Here is a 22740-nt window from a genome sequence, read left to right on the forward strand (position 1 = left end):
AGTGCTGACAAAGATTCTTTATCTAGCCATACTTCTCAGGCCATCAAATAAACCACTAATCAAATAAATACATCTAATCTTTAGAAAGAAAACATTGACAGAAAAGCAGTGACTGTATAAGGAATGCCTGTTCTCCAGTGATTGTGAAAACAGGACACCTATCCAGTGAACTCGACTAATTTGTAAATCAAATGGTCTTCCATGGAATTTGATAGTCATACTTTCACAGTTCTCCTGTCATACTTTCACAGTTCTCCTGTCACCGGGGAACTCTGAGGGACTCCTGATGATTAAGGTAGTATTTTTGTCATTCAGACCTAAAGGATGAATGTCAACTAAAGCTAAGAAAATAGCAAGATGTGAACAAATTAGATGATCAAAATGGCACATCCTGTCCTCAAAGTCTGTGTTGTTTTGGGTAAAACATAATTATCTGTCATGCCAATAAATTAAATGATCAAACATTAAGGGTGATGGCTTGCAGATATCTAGCCTGTGACATGCAGCCTAGCAACAGCCTGGTAACAGACAGTCAGTAATCAATCAAAGATCAGACCAAAAAAAATTAACAAAAACAAGATCAGACAAAAAAATTTACAAAAACAATGTCAATCATTATATAAAATACATTATGCTCCATTAGCAGCCAACACAGGTTATGCCAAACAAAACTACAAACAAACAAAAAATATTCAAGTGTTTATTTTAAAATAACAGATCCCAGACACCTTTCCCCATGTCTAACCTATTCTTTTCCATTCTTACAGCAGTGCATTATAATCAGTGACCTTTATTGGTCAATTAAGTGTAAGGGTTAAAGCATGACAGTCTTGAGCCCTGGAGCTGTGCCCTTGTATCCCCTATGTATAAAATGTTCCAGTTTGGCACTTTGTAAAAGGGCAATAGGAGGATTGCCTGCACGTCACCTTTTCGCCATACTTGAATTTACAACATTTTGAAATGGTTTAAAAATTAAACAATGGACAGATGGGAAAATAAGCCCCAAAACACCATTCTGACATAGTGCACAGCACTATGCAATCTTCTGAGGAACTTCCAGAAGATGTGAACTGATATGATTGGATAACAAACCCTCCGAAATGAAAACATTAAGATGTCAAATGAGATGACCCTTTAGGTCATGATTATCGTTACCCTTTAAAAGGTTTAAAACACTTGGTCACATCCAAACCACATAGCCCTCTACCAATACAACCCACACATACACACTAAATAAAAAGGTACTGTACATTTCTCATTCTGAGGTGGTCGCTTCAAAATGAAACGCTGCATCCATAGAGTTCCTGTTATACAGTATATTTCCTGTTATACAGTATATTTTCTGTTATACAGTAAACAGTGCTTTCAGAAAGTATTCAGACCCCTTGACTTTTTCCACATTGTTGTTACAGCCTTATTCTAAAATTGATTAAAATTGTTTTTTTTTCCCCCTCATCAAGCGACACACAATACCCCATAATGACAAAGCAAAAACAGCTCTTTATAATGTTTAGCAAATGGGCCTCCCGAGTGGCGCAGCGGTCTATGGCACTGCATTGCTGCTAGCTACGTTACTACAGATCCTGGTTCGATACAGGGTTGTCGCAGCTGGCCGAGACCGGGAGACCCATGAGGCAACGCACAATTAGCCTGCATAATCATCTGGGTTAGGGGAGGGTTTGGCAGGAAGGGATGTCCTTGTCCCATCGAGCTCTCACAACTCCTGTGGCGGGACGGGCGCATGCACTCTGACACGGTCGCCAGGTGTACAGTGTTTCTCCAACACATTGGACACACATCCTTTGGCAGCGATTACAGCTTTGAGTCTTCTTGGGTATGACGCTAAAAGCTTGGCACACCTGAATTTGGGGAGTTTCTCCCATTCTTCTCTGCAGATCCTCTCAAGCTCTGTCAGGTTGGATGGGGAGCGTCGCTGCACAGCTATTTTCAGGTCTCTCCAGAGATGTTCGATCGGGTTCAAGTCCGGGCTCTGGCTGGGCCACTCATGACATTCAAAGACTTGTCCCGAAGCCACTCCTGCATTGTCTTGGCTGTGTGCTCTGGAGCAGGTTTTCATCAAGGATCTCTGTACTTTGCTCAGTTCATCTTTCCCTCTTTCCTGTCCAGTCTCCCAGTCCCTGCCACTGAAAAACATCCCCACCGCATGATGCTGCCACCACCATGCTTCACTATTGGGATAGGGCCAGGTTTCCTCCAAACGTGACACTTGGTATTCAAGAGTTCAATCTTGGTTTCATCAGACCAGAGAATCTTGTTTCTCATGGTCTGAGAGTCCTTTAGGTGTATTTTGGTAAACTCCAAGCTGGCTGTCATGTACCTTTTACTGAGGAGTGGCTTCCGTCTAACCAATCTACCATAAAGGCCTGATGGAGTGCTGCAGAGATGATTGTCCTTCTGGAAGTTTTCCCATCTCCACAGAAGAACTCTAGAGCTCTGTCAGAGTGACCATCGGGTTCAGGTACAGGTGTACAGGTGTGTGCCTTTCCAAATCAATTGAATTTACCACGGGTGGATTTACCACAATATACTACAATCAAGTTGTAGAAACATCAAGGACGATCAATGGAAACAGGATGCACCTGAGCTCAATTTCAAGTCTCATACCAAAGGGTCTGAATACTTAGATAAATAAGATATTTCTGTTTTAAAAGTTTTATACATTTGGAAACATTTTTTAAAAATGTTGCTATTTAAAAAAAATCTATTTTAGAATAAGGCTGTAACGTAACAAAATGTGGAAAAAGTCAAGGGGTCTAAATACTTTCCGAAGGCACTGTATGCCCTGTGTGGATATATCCCGTCTTATCGGAACACAGGCAGCTGAATGTGGGTGTGCTGTAGGTTGTGGTCCAGTAGCTGGGGCATCCCCACCGCCTCATAGCCCCGTCCCAGCATGCGCTCCTTAATGCAGGGTGGGTGGATCTCACTGATCAGGCACTCCAGAGACTGCAGGCTGCTGCTCAGCACAGAGGCGTGGCACAGGCTGGTGCTGGGCATCCCAAAACAGAGGCCCAGGCTTTGGTCTGTGGCATAGGCCTGGGGGTGAGGGTGGGGGTGGGGGTGGAGCTGGCAGTTGGGGTGATGGTTTGGATGAGGGTGGGAGAGCCCCATGTCTCTGGGCCGGACAATAGAGGAGCCAGGCACCAGCTCCTGAGGGTTGTAACAGTCGCTGTCAGGAGTGACCAGAACACTGTTCCAGGGAGGGGCGAAGTACTGGCCCACAGAGAACTCCCCATGCATGGCAGCACAGTTCAGAGGGGAGGAGCTAACCCGGTCCTGCCCTATCCCTGCTCCTGCCCCGTTAGTGCCTGCACTGAGGGGATGAGGCCTATAGGAGAGCTGTGCCGAGCAGGCCAAAGGGAGACAAGTCTCTGGAGAGCGGCTGACCACGGCACCTCCCCCGCTGCCCATCCGAGCATTGTTGTATATCCTTAGCGCCCCCTGTTGATAGTGCTGCTGCTGTTGTTTGTGCTGCCATGTGCTATAATCCACTCTGTCCAGGTAGCCAGCCTTGGCCATGTCTGCACTCTGGGTGGGCAGCACGGCCCCCGAATATGCCAGACTGCTCTGGGGCGCTACTCCCAGCGTAAAGCCAGAATCCGAGCAGGCTACAGCAGCCACAGCCTGAAGGGAAGGGCTTGGCTGGGCCCCTCCCCCATGCTGCAGGGCCTGGCTGTGGGTGTGTCTGTTCATCTGCCTCAGCAGGCTCTGGACATCCAGATCCGGCTGAGGGGCCAGAGTCTGCCCTACCGGGGTGGGAATGACTGACACAGCCCCAATGATATTAGAGGGTACAGACACATTTGGCCCGTCATGAGGCTTGCAGGAGCCTATGCGGTAGCTCTTCTGCTGCCCGTGTCTGTTGTTACAGAAAAGGTTGTACGGTGCCACTGCAGTTTGGGCGGGGGAATGTTTAGTCCTCTTGCCCTCAGAGTTTTTCAGTACGCCTTTGACCACGGAGACGGAGGCCTTTACAACACCCAGTAGGCCCTGGTAGCCTCCTGAGTAGGGACTGTAGTGCTGGGTGCATGTGGTGTCCAGGCCGTTGACCGTCCTGTTCAGCTGTTTGTGCTGCGGCACTCTGATGTTGGATGGGAAGATCTTGATGGACAGGGGGCTGCTGGCCGTCTTCTGGGCAAAGGCATCCAGCTCTGCAGGGGAAGGATACCGAGGGCCATTCATGGAGACCAGCTCACCTGCAACACAAACAAACAAAGAAATGGTTATACTTCCATAAGAGTTCTCTCACACTATGTGCCTGGTTATAAAGTACAAGGGCAGGCTTGATGATACTTGCCAGCTGGGACTAAAATAAAAACAATCGATTGACCTTTCCACAAAAGCTGTTTTGCAAAAACACTCCTCGTGATAAATATTCAAACAAATAAACAAAAGCATGTCAGAACAGAGAACACAATGTCCAAGGAGCAGAGCTGAGACAAATAGACCAATAAAAACACACTTATTGTAATATCTCCTCCATTTCCTTTTCACACTCTCCAGTCCCCCCCCCCCCCCCCCCCCCCCCCCAGGAAGATGAACAGTCGACATCTGCATCTCTTATAAACTCATTTGGGGGAGGGAAACACCTACGGCACTGTTTGATCAGTGCTTTATAAAATTAATTTGGACTTATTTCAACCCAGAATCGGATTACCCTGGGAAATCAGGGAGTGGAGCAGGAGTCAGCGGGGGAGAGAGAGAAAGCCAATTTTGTCGCAGCGGCTCAAGTGGGATTCATTTGGTGACATTTGGCCATGAAACTACCGTCAGATGTACCCGAGTTAAAAGCTGGAGCGGATGGGACTGGAAGGGAAGAAATTACAGCTGTGCTCATGCGTTTATATTGTTGGCCAATCGAAAACAGAAATGTAAAGCTGTTGTGGTTTCTCACAGTCTGACAGCCAATATCCTTGAAAAAAAATGATGAGGAGAATCATGTTTTTATTCCTTGTAATTACATCTTCTAATTTCACTGATTGAAAAGAAACACTCATGTTCTACCATGTAGCCCTATATCCAACCATCTCTAATGTGACTTGAAGATGACGATCGTTTTCAAATCTTCCAAGGCTGCCTACCTGTAAAGTAAAAATTCAGCTAGCCTCTTACAGACCTGTATTACCTGCGATGTAAAAGCCTGGAGCTTAAACTGAGAAGTCAGGACAGACTGAGAAAGAGCAATCTCCACAGGGAAGGCTATTGAATGGTCTACGGGAACGCTGAGGGGACAAACCAAGATTGGATTTAAAACACCATTATTCAGGCAATTTCATGGCTGCTTAGCTCACAGCGACAAAGGAGACGCGCAAAAGGCGCTCCATTTAAAAGCAATAAATCACCTGACAGAAATTACCACCGCCCCTCTGAACGACACTTATGGAATTCCTGACATGAAAACCAAAAGTGCTGAAATGAACCTACTCTATCGTCAGCGAAAATCACTGCCACAGCACACAGAACAAGGCCGAGAGAGGCGACAAAGGGAGCGTGAAAAACAAAACACTTCATTTCGTTTTCAATAACAAAACCCATTTGAAGAGGCACTTCAGCCGTGCAAGGGAGAACTCACTTGTTGTGCCCGTTCGGAATTGATTGGGGAGTTAATTTCATTTCAGGCCCACAATGAGCCTCCAACTGTGAAAATGATTCAATCTACAAGATCCATCTCATAAAAGGAAATACAATTGGGTGTTTAAAATGGAGGAAAGAGGAGAGGTGGAGTGTTTTATCCATCCAAGCATCTCCCAGTGGAGCCAAGGGAACAGAACAGAACAGAACAGAACCGCAGCAGTGCCAGCAGCAGCCGGAGTGAATTCCACAGAGAAATACAACAGAGAGAAACACTAGTTATTTATGTATCACTATACACCAGTGGTAAAGAAAACAAGGACATCTGGGAGTGTTAAACAGATGCCTATTCAACCTCTAGACGTCGAAACAACCCTGTGATCCTGCGTGAGCATCAAGTCTCTCATTAAGGTGAAAAACCAATTCAGTAAGGAGAATACTTTTTGAAAAACGGGGAGTTACTGCCTGGACTTGTCCGAATATGAGCAGAGATGTTATTTTTTCCGTTGCAGAATGCTTTGATACTGTGTGTCACACTGAACAAAGGACCCAGGAGTGTATAAAGAATGAGCTGCCTTTAACTGCCTTCTGGTCAAAACAGGGAGAGAGTTCATGACCCTTCGACAGTTAGAACTAGAGCAGATTAGTGCTTTCGTGCTCACCTGAAAGCACTAATCTACTCTACGTTAATGAGTTGACCTACTTCAGTGATATAATATCTATTATAAACCCAGTAGTTTGGGTCCTGGATGCTAGGCTATGTCAGCAAATATACCACGGGTATGACGCAAAGATACTTGTTCACTGTTCTATTTAGGTTGGTAACCAGTTTATAAAGGCAATAAGGCACCTCAGGGGTTGTGGCATATGGCCAATATACCATGGCTAAGGGCTGTATCCAGGCACGACGCGAAGAACAGCACTTAGCCGTGGTATATTGGCCATACACACGTCCTTCAAAATGTAGGTGCTGGGCTAATAAAATAATACTTGGGAAGAACAGGAAGCCCCGCACACAGTTTATGCTCCCAATTCACCGCTTCATGGACCATATATACAGGACTTATTGGTTAATTACAGAAACCCACTTCAAGGCACCATCGGCATCTTCCATCACAACACACCAGCATCAATCAGAAGTACTGTACCACGCAAAGAGCGATCTATTCTGCTCCGAATCATCTCTCGCACCCAATTACCACAGCGAGATAAATATTGTGAAACCAATCACGGAGTGCCGTTGGTGCCATCCTTGTTTGGTATGGAGTCAATGTTTTGCCCTGATCCCTCCAGATTGGCTTGGTTTTCTGTAAACACTTCAAAACACTCGGAATGCTAACTCATCTTCAAAGGCCGTCTCGCTCCATAAATCCACAGATTACAGCCCTGTCAGCGGCACAAAGACGCAGTGTGGCCATGCCACCACAGTAACGGGCTCATGTGGCAACACACAGGCCTCGGCTGGTTTGAAACTCACCCGCTCAAATATTAAAGTCACTTATCAATTGAATACCATTGGCAGTGGCACGAATGGCATATCACAGCAGTTAGGGTGGTTCAAATGAAAGTGGAAACCTGGAATTATGTGGATTGCTGTGCTGCTGTGCACCAGGAACTGCCTCAGTGTGAACTCAGTGTTTAGGATCCGAAGAGAAGCTATGCCAGAGAGCGAGCTACAGTCTAGTCTGATGTCAGAGTCTATTCCTCTAGTTTCTCTAGAATTTCTCCATCCAGAATTAACCACAGGCACATTCTGGAAATCAAATGAACAATTTTCAGCAGCCTGATCCCGTGTATCTGTATGTGAGGAGTTTTTGTGTGTGTGTGTGTGTGTGTGTGTACACATTTCCATGCATGAATGTATGTAGGCCTAATAGTTAAGGTTTACAATATGTCAAACAGATTGGGGAGATGATGTACAGCGTTAAGTACTCTTCACCATGCCACAGTCTTCCGTAACCCTGCACTGAATCCACCTCCGTACAATCCCACACCACGCTTTCAGTCGCGGGAAGCTGGCTAATCTTTTTTCCCATGGTCAAGCTTAATGCAATACCCCACAGATCAGAGTGGAGACCTCGTTGTTTTGGAGCGGTTTGAGTTAATCACTGATTAACAGGCAAAACAAGCCCCTGAGCCAGGGCTAAAAACTGCATTTGGAGTGGCTCATTGAATTTCCAGTTCCACAGAAAACAACTGCTGCTCTTCTGGTTCTCACAAAACACCAAGACCAACAGAAGGAACCGAACAAAATGACCTTTACATCTCCCTCCATTACAATGATCACGAAAACCAGTAATGTAGTCCTATGCTTGGTGATTGTCCTTGTGCAACTATCACAAAAAGATCCTTAGCAGACAAATTTGATAAACAGGGCAAGAAGCCCAAAAGTCATGGTTGTGCGAAAGGTATTTGGTGTTAAATGCCTGTAAGATTAAAATGTTTGTTTGATAAACATGATTAATGAATAATTCTCACTGGGGACGCGCCACACAGCAGCACCCACGGAGGTTAATTAGTGCAGTTCTCAGAAATCACCAGCAAACACACACACACACAATGTTTTACAATGAGTGTGTTACACACCAGTGTTTCACGATGGCGATCCAAACATTAATAATATCAACACCACTATACACTAACCGTACCTACCTGCCCTACACAAACAGACTCTCCTTGACAACTAGGCTGATTAACACATTAAAAACCTAGGCCGCTGCGTTGCCATGACAACCTCTGGTACGAGCACAGTTGGCCCTAATAAGCCCACTCATTAGGGCCCATGTAATTAATTGACCCTGACTCCATTCAGCTCCTAGCGCCAAGGCACTGTAATTGACTACCCCCCCCTGCTGCTCAGGCAGTGCAAGGACGCTTCGTATCGACTATCTGGACCTGCCTCGCGTCCCACACAATACAGTACAATACAGTACAATACACCATACAGCTCCACATGGTTACTTTACTTTCCTTTCAATTTGACCGAGGCATACAGTAACTGCTGTGAATGAAAATGAACTCAGAAACCTCATGCATGCATTCAATATCCATGAGGGGAGTGGGGATCTCGGGCGCCGTCTGGATCTTACGGTAGAGCATCTGAATGGTGTCTAGCTGTGCACAGGTCGGTGCCCTTATAAAGCAGAGGTATTGAGATGCTGCGCCTGCAGCGCTCTTCACCTCTGTATCCATATTAACATGCATTCATATTAATGGAGTCTGAGGAGGTTAGCTGGGTCGAGGCGGAGGCCTCCTCACATAGATCCGGAGTGAGAGTAGAGAGGCTGGACAGAGCCCCTGTGTTCCAGTCCTCTGTGTGCAGACCTACATACTCAACTCCACCGAGGTTACTATTCCTGAGCTCCTGACCCTGGCAAACCAGAGGCTCATCAGCCCCAAGACACAGAACGAGAGAAAGACAAAGCACTGATACACACACACACACAGAGCCTAGCACTCCATTCAGTCTACCGCTCCCTCGCTCTCATTAGTTAGTCCTCTTCGTCCCGGGTGGGACATAAGGCCGCCCGCTCTCATACACACATGAAGAGAAACTGCACTCATTCAACCCATTAACATCCCATCCCTCGCTTTCTCTCTCTCGCTCTCTAATCTCTTCATGAGGGGTGTTGGTCGTGGAACAGAATAACCTCAGTGGTGAACACTTAGTTATTTGTGCTTGAAGAGACACAGGCGGGTAACTCTTTACGCGAGTGTCACTCCCCATTTGTCTCTGTGCCACTCTGCTCAGCAGCCCCGGGGAAAGCAGTGCGCCGCTCTAAAAGAGCCCTCCGGAAAGACAGGCCGGCAGCGTGGGAAAAAGCATTCCCGGCTCTGATCTGCCGTTCAGGCCAAGAGCAGAATAGAGCAGAGCACTCATTAACTTTCATCACATAAACCGTCGCACTCAGTCACACTTCCTCATATTTAAGAGATGGGTTGTCATTGTCAGGGATTCCTCTGTGAAACCAAACCACAGACCGACAAACCATTCTAATGGATGTCTAAACCTGCAACCTCAATCCTCTGCGAAAGCTTTTCAACAAAAATCGGTGTGAAAACCACTCTTTCAACACAGAATCCCAATGGGAAAAACAAACTCAAAAACCTTTTAGAGAACTATTCTGGGTCTAATCAAGTCCAACCAGCAGGCTCCAATCAGTAGAGCAGTTTGTTTCATATGGATGTGCTTGAAATGTCAGGTTAGTGCTGGAGGGAAGGGGGCGGATGGATGCTGCTCCACACAGACGCACCCCCCCCCCCCCTGATAGCATATGAACACGTCAGAAGCAGTGACAAAGAAAAGCTGTAAAACTAACATCCTCTCAGCCTCATTGCAAAATGTGTAGAATTGTAGGAAATTAGCTGTAGTACGCCACTGACACACACACACACACACAGCTCCGGGAGGGAGGAATGATTCCTGCAGGTAAACAGGATGTGAAAGGCGCCCGTGGTTCTGCCTGAGGCAAACTAGGTCCTTCTGTTCCAGCATTTAGCAGACAAGTGCTCTACTGATTCCCAATTAATATTTAATAATGAGAGACAAAAAGGGGTGTTTCACCCCGGGAGAGAGATGAGGGACATGGGGATATGAGACTGCTAGTCTCCCAGAGAGCATTAGTGGAAGGTTTCAATGTGAAGGAAAGCTGAGGGATACACAGGATTTGTTTTCATGGCCCAAATCTGGGAAGTGAAGCTCGAGAAATACAATATACATTACAAATCCATCAGCTTGCATTTCGTCTGAAAGTCTCCACACAATTACTCATCGGCCAAGAGGTTAATCACTCAGGCGATTTATGCATTTTCCATAGGCAATTTATATCACGAATAAAAAAATGGAATATGTTATTACGCTAGCTATGTGGGGATAGGCATGGCGTGATATGCGGTTTCCCATAAATTTATGTCATAAAACTTCCACAGAAGTCTGACAGAGCAGTATAAAACACAGTGATTAAACATTATCTCTGAATTGAATCATGGAAATATGACACGTAAACTCAGAATGCCCTGTGCTGGTTTCATCAGCCGACAAGTGCCACAACATATACTCTCATTAAATGTGATAATAATGTGCACTGGCAGTGGGAATAATAAACACGGTCTTTTGAAACCTCTGTTTATGACATGGATAACATGGCTTGCAATCACTTATCAACTGATTAACACATGTGCTTGAGCAAGCATTTTCTTTGATCCAAGTTCAAAAGGAAGATCCTCAATTGGTTAGGGAATGAGGTCATCTCTAGCTTATGTTACATAGGGGAGAGCGGGGTAAGTTGAGCCAAAGGGTTAGTTGAGCCACCCTTTGTTTGTAGGAAACAATACACACAATGAATCATGTGACCAAATATTTAGGAAGAGGTCATTTCGTGGAGACTATGAAGGAAGACATGGGGAAAAGTGGTAAACAGATTTTCACAAAGTCAAATTAATTTTGTGTGTTATAGCTTTCATGATGCTTGTATCTAAACCCAAAGTAGATTGTTTTATACATCAGTTGGGGTCTCTATAAGCTACAATATGAGGTCCTAAACCTAGCATGAAAGTGCATCCTTGAAGCTGTGTGGGATAATAGTCTAAATATTTGCCTTAGGATAAGTTGAGCCAATGGCCACCATACCCTATACAGATAATGGATGACATTGTCAGTTTTATGTATAATATGCATAGTATTTTTGTGTGTCATGCATATGAACTCAAAACAGTGAATTTTTATTGTTACAGAGCAGACTAGTAGCCTCAAATGCAGAAATCTTGCTTACGAATTGGCACAACAAAACGAAAGCCCTGTTCCAGAAATAAGGGTAAGTGATATTGAGCAGAGAGGTCTGAATGAAGGCATACAGCAAAGATTGGAATCATGTATCAACACATATGTAGCAACCCAAAAAAATGTTAAACAAAATCTAAATATATTTTATATTTGAGATTCTTCAAAGTAGCCATCCTTTGCCTCGATGACACACTCTTGGCATTCTCTCAACTAGCTGGAATGCATTTCAATTAACAGGTGTGCCTTGTTAAAAGTACATTTGTGGAATTTATTTCTTTCCTTAATGTGTTTGAGCCAATCAGCTGTGTTGTGACAAGGTGGGGGTGGTATACAGAGGATATCCCTATTTGGTAAAAGACCAAGTCCATATTATGGCAAGAACAGGTCAAATAAGCAAAGACAAACGACAGTCCATCATTACTTTAAACAGGAACATTTCAAGAACTTTGAAAGTTTCTTCAAGTGCAGTCGCAAAAAACATCAAGCGCTATGATGAAACTGGCTCTCATGAGGAATGCCACAGGAAAGGAAGACCCAGAGTTATCTCTGCTGCAGAGGATAAGTTCATTAGAGTTACAAGCCTCAGAAATTGCAGCCCAAATAAATGCGTCCCAGAGTTCAAGTAAAAGACACACCTCAATATCAACTGTTGCGTGAATCAGGCCTTCATGGTCAAATTGCTGCAAAGAAACCACTATTAAAGGGCACCAATAAGAAAAATATACTTGTTTGGGCCAAGAAACATGAGCAATGGACATTAGACTGGTGGAAATCTGTCCTTTGGTCTGATGAGTCCAAATTTGAGATTTTTGGTTCCAACCGCGTGTCTTTGTGAAACGCAGAGTAGGTGAACAGATGATCTCCGCATGTGTGGTTCCCACCATGAAGCATGGAGGAGGTGGTGTGATGGTGCTTTGCTGGTGACACTGTCAGTGATTTATTTAGAATTCAAGGCACACTTGAATTGAACCTCCAGGCTGTGTAAGGGCTATTTGATCAAGAAAGAGAGTGATGGAGTGCTGCATCAGATGACCTGGCCTCCACAATCACCCGACCCCAACCCAATTGAGATGGTTCGGATGAGTTGGATCGCAGAGTAAAGGAAAAGCAGCCAACAAGTGCTCAGCATTTGTGGGAACTCCTAGAAAACTGTTGGAAAAGCATTCCAAGGGCCCTACCTCATGAAGCTGGTTGAGAGAAGGCCAAGAGTGTGCAAAGCTGTCAAGTCAAAGGGTGGCTACTTGGAAGAATCTCAAATATGTTTTGGTTATTACATGATTCCATATGTGTTATTTCATAGTTTGATGTCTCCACTATTATTCTACAATGTAGAAAATAGTCAAACTAAACAAAAACCCTTGAATGAATAGGTGTCCAAACTTTTGACTGGTACTGTATTTGTTAGAAATAATATATTTTCCTTGACATAGTGATGCTGAATGTAAAAAAACACCTCAACATACCCCACCTCTCCCCTATGTCATTTAGGTCTCAGAGCGAGAGTGGCCATGACAACAGGGTTTTCTTTGACTGTGTTCCAGCCATATAATGCTGCAAAAAGCAGCATAAATAGCAGAAAACACCTGAATAATAAACTGTAATCACTGTGTTTAGAGTTAAAATGGCAGAGCGTGCAAGTACGTGTGAAAGAGGCATATAATAAGGTAAGAAGTGTAAAATAGTTATATTGGCAAAAGTTCAGGGCTGACTAGGAGAAGGTATGTGGGTGGGGGGTTGTGTGCTAGTATGCCCTTGGCAGGGCAAATCATCATCATCAGCAACAACAACCGGGCCAGCCAACATAACAGCGTTCTGCTCCATCATTGATCAGTGCTCTTAAGAATGAAATGAAAGAGTGCAAGATGACTACCGTTGATAAGACACAGAGGATCCACATAGATCTGAGTGGGAGATATCAACCCTGCACGGTTCTCTTCAGCAGGCCAGACAGCCAGGCAGGCAGCGGTAGATAGGCCAAGGTGAACTTGCCCTTCCTCACCACAGAACAGCCCTGTGGTCTCCTGCTCCGTAGCCCTGCAGGCAGAACACCACACCTCCGATGCAGCAGAGAGACGAGTGGCATAATTGAAGCCAATCAACTCCATCAGATGGAGGCACTGTGGTACAAATGGTTGCTACAGGAGAGTCTGGTTTACCCGGGTGCAACGCTCTACTTCTCTGAACTAAACTACAGTTGTGTATGTAAAGTGAAACTTTACTTTCCCCCTAAAAATCTTATACAGGGCTTTCTTTCGCGTAATCTGACTGTCACTACACAGAGATACAAACACAGCGCCACAAATGAAACAAAATGGGTCTCTGTAGTGAAATGTAGAGTCAGAGGCTGTTGTCAAAAGGAGATGATTGTGGACTACAGGAAAAGGAGGACCGAGCACGCACCCATTCTCATCGACGGGGTTGTAGTGGAACAGGTTGAGAGCTTCAAGTTCCTTGGTGTACACATCACCAACAAACTATCATGGTCCAAACACACTAAGACAGCGTGAAGAGGGCACGACAAAGCCTATTCCCCCTCATGAGACTGAAAAGATTTGGCATGGGTCTTCAGATCCTCAAAAGGTTCTACAGCTGCACCATCGAGAGCATCCTGACTGTTTGCATCACTGCCTGGTATGGCAACTGCTCAGCCTCTAACCGCAAGGCACTACAGAGGGTAGCGCGTACAGCCCAGTACTTCACTGGGGCCAAGCTTCCTGCCATCCAGGACCTCTATACCAGGTGGTGTCAGAGGAAGGCCCTAAAAATTGTCAAAGACTCCCGCCACCCTAGTCATAGACTGTGGTCTCTGCTACCACACGGCAAGCGGTAGCGGAGCGCCAAGTCGAGGTCCAAAAGGCTTCTTAACAGCTTCTACCCCCAAGCCATAAGAACAGCTAATCCAAGAGCTACCCAGACCCCTCTTTTACACTGCTGCTGTACATATTACCACAATTACCTCAACCAGTGCCCCCACACATTGACTCTGTACCGGTACCCCCTGTATACAGCCTCGCTATTGTTATTTTACTGCTGCTGTTTTAATTATTTTTTACTTTTATTTTCTATTTTTCACTTAACACTTTTTTTTAAAAGCATTGTTGGTTAAGGGCTTGTAAGTAAGCATTTCACTGTAAGGTAACCTGTTGTATTTGGCGCATGTGACAAATACACATTTGATTTGATTTGTCCTGCGCTGCTGAGAGCAGAGACACGGGGACTCACTTTGTCGTGTGCTGGGCTGCTGCTGCTGCGGAGCATCCAGGATCTTGGGGGTGCAGACCAGACGCTGAGATGAGAGGTTCTGCTGCCGTCTCTGTAGGCAGGCTAACATGGCTGCTGCTTTCTGGGATCTACAGCCGCTCGGACCTTGGGGGATCCTGAGAGAGACCGAGAGAAAAAAGAAAAAAAAACACACCAGTTAGACTTTTTTTTTTCATGTATTAAATTATAAGCAGCTGGCAGTTGAACTGAATGCAAAACCTTTTATCTAATCTTAAGTCAAAGCCCTGAAAGCAAACTGCTACCATGCTGATGGATGTTTTGCCCCTCAGGAGTTTCCCGTGCTCACTCTCTTTCCTTTTAAGCCCTAAATTATAAAAAAAAAAAAATCCCACTCGGGTCTGTAACACCATATTCTAACTCAGCAACCCCCCCTTCAAACTACAGAGGCTACACATCTAAGAATGTAATATCACTTAACATCAAGTCAACTTCCCCCACTCTGCTCAGATGCTATGATGGGTCTTTTCTGCTCTCCATCTTACTCTGTTGCAAATAACACAGCGCATTTACAAGGCCTGTTGTTGCTGTCGGCTGTATCCTTTACCCAGTCACTAGCCTGGAGTTCAGGAAGTCTAGAATGTCTCTATGAATTGATGCTGATTTAGATCAGGAGTGAAAAGCCAAAAGCAGCCCTCTCGCCCAAATGGCTTCGGCACACACAAGGATACACTCCCCTCCATATGTACAGTGCATTCAGAAAGTATTCAAACCCCTTTACTTTTCCCACATTTTGTTGTGTTAGCCTACAGCCTGAACTTCAAATGTATTACATTGAGAGTGTCCATGATCTACACACAATACCCCATAATGTCAAAGTGGAATTTTGTTTGTAGAACATTTTAGAAATGAATCCAAAAGAATTAAAATGGCTTAAGTACTCAAGCCCTTTGTTATGGCAAGCCTAAATAAGTTCAGGAATAAAAATGTGCTTCACAAAGTGTATAATTAGTTGCATGGACTCATTTTGTGTTCATTAGTAGTGGTTAAATGATTTTTGAATGACTGTATCCCACACATACAAATAATTGTAAGGTCCCTCAAATCGAGTAGTGAATTTCAAGCACAGATTCAACCACAAAGACAAGTGAGGAGGTGGACAAATAAAAAAAGCTGACACTGAATATCCCTTTGAGCATGGTGAAGTTATTCATTATACTGTGGATGGTGAATCAATACACCCAGTCACTACAAAGATACAGGCGTCCTTTCTTAACTCAGTTGCCGGAGGGGAAGGAAACTGCTTAGGGATTTCACCATGAGGACAATGGTGATTTTAAAACAGTTACAGAGTTGAATAGCTGTGATTTCAGAAAACTGAGGATGGATCAACAACACTGTAGTTACTACACAATTCCTCACCTAAATGACAGAGTGAAAAGAAAGAAAAAAAATCCAAAACACGCTGTTTGCAACAAGGCACTTAAGCGAAACTGTAGAAAATGTGGCAAAGAAAGTTCATTTTTGTCCTAAATACAAAGCACTGTTTGGGACAAATCCAACACATCACCGAGTACCACTTCATATTTTCAGGAATGGTGGTGGCTGCATCATGCTATTAGTATTCTTATCATTGGCAAGGACTAGAGTTTTTTTTGTAAAAAACATAAATAAAAATGTAACACAGCCATAAGCACAGGCAAAATCCTAGAAGAAAAGCTGGTTCAGTCAGCTTTCCAACAGACACTGGGAGACAAATTCAACTTTCAGCCAGAATATAACCTAAAGCCAAATCTACACTGGAGTCGCTTACCAAGATGATATTGAATGTTCCTGAGTGGCCTAGTTACGGTTTTGACTTCAATCTACTTAAATCTATGCCAAGACCTGAAAATTGTCTTCTAGCACTAGCTAGCATTGTGGATAGAGCGTAGGGCCAGCAACCGAAAGGTTGCTGGATCGAATCCCCGAGCTGACATGGTAAAAATCTGTCGTTCTGCCCCTGAACAAGGCAGTTAACCTACTGTTCCCTGGTAGGTCGTCATTGTAAATAAGAATTGGTTCTTAACTGACTTGCCTAGTTTAATAAAACAAATAAAGTCAACAATCAACTTGATAGAGCTTGAAGAATAAAGCTTACGTGCCTGGACAAATTTACTTAGTGTATTAAAGTAGTCAAATGTTTGTATTTTGTCTCATATTCCTTGCAGTCAATGACTACATCAAGCTTGTAACTACAAAGCTTGGATGCGGTTTGTTCTGGTTGTTCTGGATTGTGCCATTTTGTAGTCATTTTTTATTGTAAGTAAGAAAGATGTTCTGAACACTTTTACATCTATGTGGATGCTACCATGATTATAGATAATCATGAATAAAAATCGTGACTAATGATGAGATGGTTACAGAGGCACAGTGATCATACCCATAAAGAAACGCTAACCTCCCCCGTTATTGGTCAATGTGAGAGGTGTAGCCTCTAAACAGCATCTCACTCATAAATATTCATGATTCATTCAGTCCCAATTTTTTTTTCTCAATCACGGCATTATCAGGGTTAACTTAGAAGTGTTCAGAAACATCTTATCTACTCACTTAGTAAGAAACTTACTCCCAGTCTTCATTCACCATTCAGTTACTATTGGGCAAAAACAGAACTGCAAATGCATCCAACGAGATTCTCGCCACACAAGCTTGAGGGTCATTGTGTGCAAGGGATATGGGACCAAATACTGAACTTTTAACTACTTTGATGCACTAATAGTGAATTTGTCCAAATACCTATGACTTATTCACATGGGGTGGGGACTAGTTGAATTAAGTGCTATCATTTCCAAATGGTAAAACAGATACACATGAAAATACCTTCAAATAAAAAGGTGAAATATTTGATCAAATCTAAAATGCTGAAATATATTAGCCAAATGTACAATTTTAGCTTCATTGTCTAAATACATATGGAAGGGGAGTGTAGGTGTGTTTGTGTATGATTAAGAAATGTTTTACCCCAGTATCTTATTATAGTTATCATAGTTGAATACTATTATAGTTATCATTTTGAATACTAGACTTAAGCAGAGTACTATATTCTACTCTCTATAGATAGGTGCATAGGCCTATATACCGGCAACAACATCTAAATAGTACTGTATGGTCAGCAAATCTTTTACTTCTATCCAAAAAAACAGCACCCCTGAAGTTTCAATTCAAGTGAATGTCTTGCACACAGCTGTCTCAGAGCGGCTTCATTTCCTTATTCTCCCTGTCTTCCTCTTTTCTTTTACAATTCTTTGGCTTGTTTTCATTTCTCCCTCAATGTCCACAGGCCAGCTTAAGTGAGTCAGCCACAGGATAGAGAGCTCAGTGACTGGCTACAGAAACATGATTACCTCCACCCCAAAAGAAAGGAGGAACAGAGTGGCTTTCATTCTAGTCAGGTGCCTGGAGACCCCCCCCCCCCAACTCTCTCAACCCTTTCGTCCTCTCCTCCTCCCCCACCTGCCTCTCCTCTCACAATGTGACAGCCCCACTTCAAACCACCCAGCACAGCCTCTTTCTCTTGCTCTCTCATCTGATCACACACAGCTGACAAGCTAAAAGCCTCTCTATGGTCAGACTCCATTTTGAAAAGAATACCAATTTCACAACAACCCTTCCATTACCACGCATTTGTCAAAAGAGGGTTGAGGAGAAAAGGCACAGAGAAAGAGAAATCTCCAGGGAAATGCCTCCACTACTTTACTGTCGAAAAATGAGAGAGACGGGTATCAGAATAACTGCCATTACTCTCCCAATTTCCTCCCGATTAAAAATGCATCAAGGCAGGCATTATTCACAGAGAGAGGCCGCTGCTTTATTTAAGCTAAATTAAAAAGGAAGCTAGAAAAAGGAACTGGCAGAATGTTGTTTTCGTCCCATCAAAATGTAAAAGTAAAATAAACAGTTATTTTAGGGCTCTAAAAGTACTTTTGCATTCTCAATTAGAGAATAGCCTGTTAAAAAGGACAGAGTACAGACAGATCAAAAAGTGAGTTCAGAGAGTACCAGTGCCATTGAAATAAAGGGCTCCTTCCATTGCCCGTCAGACCTTTTTTCCAGCTCCTACTCGCTCAGTGATATCCCCATCAGTTCTCCTTACTTTAGATGAGATGCATTAAAAAAAATACAAATACATGAAACTCAACAGCTCACATTGTTAAAACTGTAACTATAACCCAGGATATCTGAAGTCTCTACAAACTGTCAATCAGGCAGCCATCTGCCAGCAAGAAGACAACTGTCAAGGTACAATGATAGATTCATCGACACAGCTCTACTTATGACTATGACCCAATTGGGATTTCAAGCATGGTCATGGTCATCTATCCAATTCCCCACCTGCTTTATTTTTTTCTTGTTAGCATTGCCGACATTCACAAAACCTCAAACAACTGCTGAGTGCTGACCAGATTTTTCTCAAATGAACCATGCAGTTTAACACCAGCCAATATGTACCTCAGCTCCTGATTTGACTTAAAAATCTCAGCTTCATCCCATAGATCTACTCAGCTCCTCCTCTTCTTCTGCCAACCAATCGCCTGGGAGCTTTATGCTCCCTATTATTTTTGTCTGCAAGGTCTCTACAGTGATGGATAAAAAATAAATAATAATAAAAAATAAAAAAAGGGGACAAAGTTTGAGTGGCAAGGACAGTAAATCCTTGCCACTTTGGGGTGACACCAGTGGCTGCGATAAGAGGCGTTATCAGGCGTGATGCAGGTCCGCTGAGGGTATGCCACATTGATAAGACCCCTGGCTCTGCACTCCATCTTTTGTCTCCCAAGGTTTTCCCTGATAAGGACGTTTTGGCAGACAAATTGGCCGCTCCATCAATGATGGGCTAAGGGCTTTTTGGGGGGGGGGGGGGGGGGGGGGGGGTCTGCGGGAATGGCATTGGAAAATAAAATGTCTCATTTTACAAGTTATTGCCTTTTGTCCTGGGCTCGGGAAGAAAGAGGATTGTTTATTGGGAGATAACAAGGTCACTTTGAGAGGGAGAAGGGTTGTGATGGGGAGCTAGATGGCTGTCATGGTTTAAATGAACAGAGGTCTAAAAATGATCCTCTTATATTCTTACTGGATCCAGATGGTCCCCCAAGGACATGTAGTCTATCCTTCAGAGTAGCCTACCCTTGAGAGAGCAATTGATAAGGCACATAAACCTGATCTCTCTTATCTAGAAAGTTTGCCTTAGATTTACTGAAATCATTTGTCAGGCTGAAAAGGTCTTACACCAGGCAAAAATATTGTCAGTTTTCAGAATCACACAGTGAAAGTGACGTAGCCTAATAGTTTGTTTGACAGACCGTAAACACATCAGTTAGCATTATGAGCCAGGTATATTCCTCAAAATTGGTTTGCTTATGTAAACACCAGACAATTGTCAAGCCTTGGCTGTTTATCTAGGAACCTGGCAGAAGAGAGTATCCTCCTTAGCTTCCTCCCTGATTTTTGCATCCATCAACAGTATGAGAGTCAGTTAGCGACTGATGAAGAGTGGGTTGACTTGGTGGCTGGCTGTCATTTGTGAAACACCCCTATGGGAGGAGGTCAGCGCTTGACTTGTACTGAAAAAAAGCGCTGGTACTGTTTTTTAGGTGCAGGAACTCAACAATGGCTTTGACCTTATGTTCTTTAGGGTGTTTTCACATGTGAAATTCAGCACCCTGGTTCGGCTTCCGGAAGTGTTTGTGATAATTCTACAGAATATGTTTTGCTTTCACAAGACCTTAAAATCGTTTCAGGTTGCAGTTAGCAAGATGCACATTACGTTAGCGAGCTAGCATGTTTACAACAGACAAAAAAAAATAAAAGGTTCCACGCCACTCACACTGCCGTGTCACAACACCTTGTACTCTGGGTCTTGGATCCGCTACTCCCGCAGGTCCAGGATTAGTTTCAGGCAGAGTTCGTGAATTTACACTCGGTGACAGAATTACGGTAACGGAATTTGGTGCAGAGTTATATATCATGGGTCCCTGATCTGTACTACACAGAAATGTAGAATTATGGATATAAATGCCATTCTCTTCATGGTGATGTATGCTGAATAGGTACACAAAGTTAGAAATATGCAAGATCATAATTAGGTATTATTTTACATACTGGCTATTATTCTAATGAGTTCCTTCCCCAAACAAATTCTAATTTGTTAGTCAGGACCAACCAGTCCAAATCTGAACAATTTCTGTGTAGTACAGATCAGGGACCCATGATATATAATTCTGCACCAAATTCCGTTACCGTAATTCTGTTACCGAGTGTAAATCCACTTCACTTACTGTAGTTCAATAACCAAATTTTTTTTTCAAACTCAAGGTGTCATGTCATAGCTGACACCCCGTTCTTTCCGAAGACATTTGAATATTAAATTCGGAGCAGATATTTAAGAGCTTTGGGAAAACGTGAACGCATTAAAAAAAAACTGAGGGAGATTTTACCGTAATTCTGCTATAAACATTGCATCTACGCAGTTCTTTTAGTGAATGTGTTTTTGTGAAATGTTTTGTGTAAATTGTTCAAAGTAGTCCTTGTGCATGGAGTTGTATGGCCTAGTTAAATAAAATGTAAATACAAAAAATCTACACCAAATACCCCAGACTGACAAATCAAAAATAAGACTTTTATTAAAATAAATAAAAACGAAACCATCACATACATTTTTTTTAACTAGGCAAATCAGTTAGCCAAAGAGTTCAATATTGGTTTCCTCAAACAAGATAATCAAATCAAAATCAAATCAAAAGTATTTATATAGCCCTTCGTACATCAGCTGATATCTCAAAGTGCTGTACAGAAACCCAGCCTAAAACCCCAAACAGCAAGTAATGCAGGTGTAGAAGCACGGTGGCTAGGAAAAACTCCCTAGAAAGGCCCAAACCTAGGAAGAAACCTAGAGAGGAACCAGGCTAATAATCTTGTTCCTCATGGTCTAAGAGTCCTTTAGGCAAACTCCAAGTGGACTGTCATATGCCTTTTACTAAGGAGTGGCTTCCATCTGGCCACTCTACCATAAAGGCCTTATTGGTGGAGTGCTGCAGAGATGGTTGTCCTTCTGGAAGGTTTTCCCATCTTCACAGAGGAACTCTGGAGCTCTGTCAGAGTGACCATCGGGATCTTGATCACCTCCCTGACCAAGGCCCTTCTCCCCCGATTGCTAAGTCAGGCCGGGCAGCCAGCTCTAGGAAGAGTCTTGGTGGTTCCAAGCTTCTTCCATTTAAAAATGATGGAGGCCACTGTGTTCTTGGGGACCTTCAATGCTGCAGAATTGTTTTGGTACTCTTCCCCAGATCTGTGCCTCGACACAATCCCGTATTGGAGCTCTACAGACAATTCCTTCAACCTCATGGCTAGGTTTTTGCTCTGACATGCACTGTCAACTGTGGGACCTTCTATAGACTGGTGTGTGCCTTTCCAAATCATGTCCAATCAATTGAATTTACCACAGACGGACTCCAATCAAGTTGTAGAAACATCTCAAGGATGATCAATGGGAACAGGATGCACCGGAGCTCAATTTCCAGTCTCATAGCAAAAGATATAAATACATTATTTACGTAAGTATTCAGACATAGTTTTGCATTGTCATTATGGAGTATTGTATGGCGATTGATGAGGATTTTTTTTTAAAATAAATTTTAGAATAAGGCTGTAATGTAACAAAATGTGGAAAAAGTCAAAGGGTCAGAATACTTTCTGAATGCACTGTATATGTATCACAGTACACTAGAGCACAATAATGTTCAGTACATTATACTGTACTCGTGTGCTCTACTGTACTATACTTTTCTTTACTGTACTCTACTGTGCTTCACGTACAGCACTGTCCAAACATGTAAAACATAGACGTCTATGATTGGTTCAGATTTGGTCCGGTCACCAATCACGGAGGCCTATGCTTACTCAAGGCCGGTCCAGACCAAAGACCAATGTCTGACGCGAAATCAAGGCCGGTCCGGAATGGTAAAAAAAAAAGACGTCTGTGGACATGGAAATCAGAGCCAGGATGGACTGACCAAATTTCAATGTCCATTGACGTCCTGTGTTGGTCGGTGCTCAGATGCTGGTTACAGTAAATAGAAAGTGTGTGTGTGTGTGGGGGGGGGGGGGGG

The 22740-nt window shown here is 43.5% G+C and overlaps 1 protein-coding gene across 2 annotated transcripts in view; it reads right to left on the reverse strand.

Moving 5' to 3' along the window:
• Positions 1-2700: 2700 nt before the first annotated feature.
• The window catches only part of LOC110523760 (protein FAM222A-like), a 33482-nt gene continuing 13442 nt past the window's right edge, over positions 2701-22740 (reverse strand). For both annotated transcript variants that reach the window (XM_021602750.2, XM_021602751.2), the window contains exons 2-3: positions 14597-14751; positions 2701-4217 (exon numbers count right to left, since the gene is read on the reverse strand). In XM_021602750.2, the coding sequence (XP_021458425.1) occupies positions 2824-4217; positions 14597-14751 (1549 nt within the window). In that variant the 3' untranslated portion in view covers positions 2701-2823. The remainder of the gene's footprint in view (positions 4218-14596; positions 14752-22740) is intronic.

This window comes from Oncorhynchus mykiss, chromosome 5 (assembly GCF_013265735.2).
Source record: "Oncorhynchus mykiss isolate Arlee chromosome 5, USDA_OmykA_1.1, whole genome shotgun sequence".
NCBI classification, from domain to species: Eukaryota; Metazoa; Chordata; class Actinopteri; order Salmoniformes; family Salmonidae; genus Oncorhynchus; species Oncorhynchus mykiss.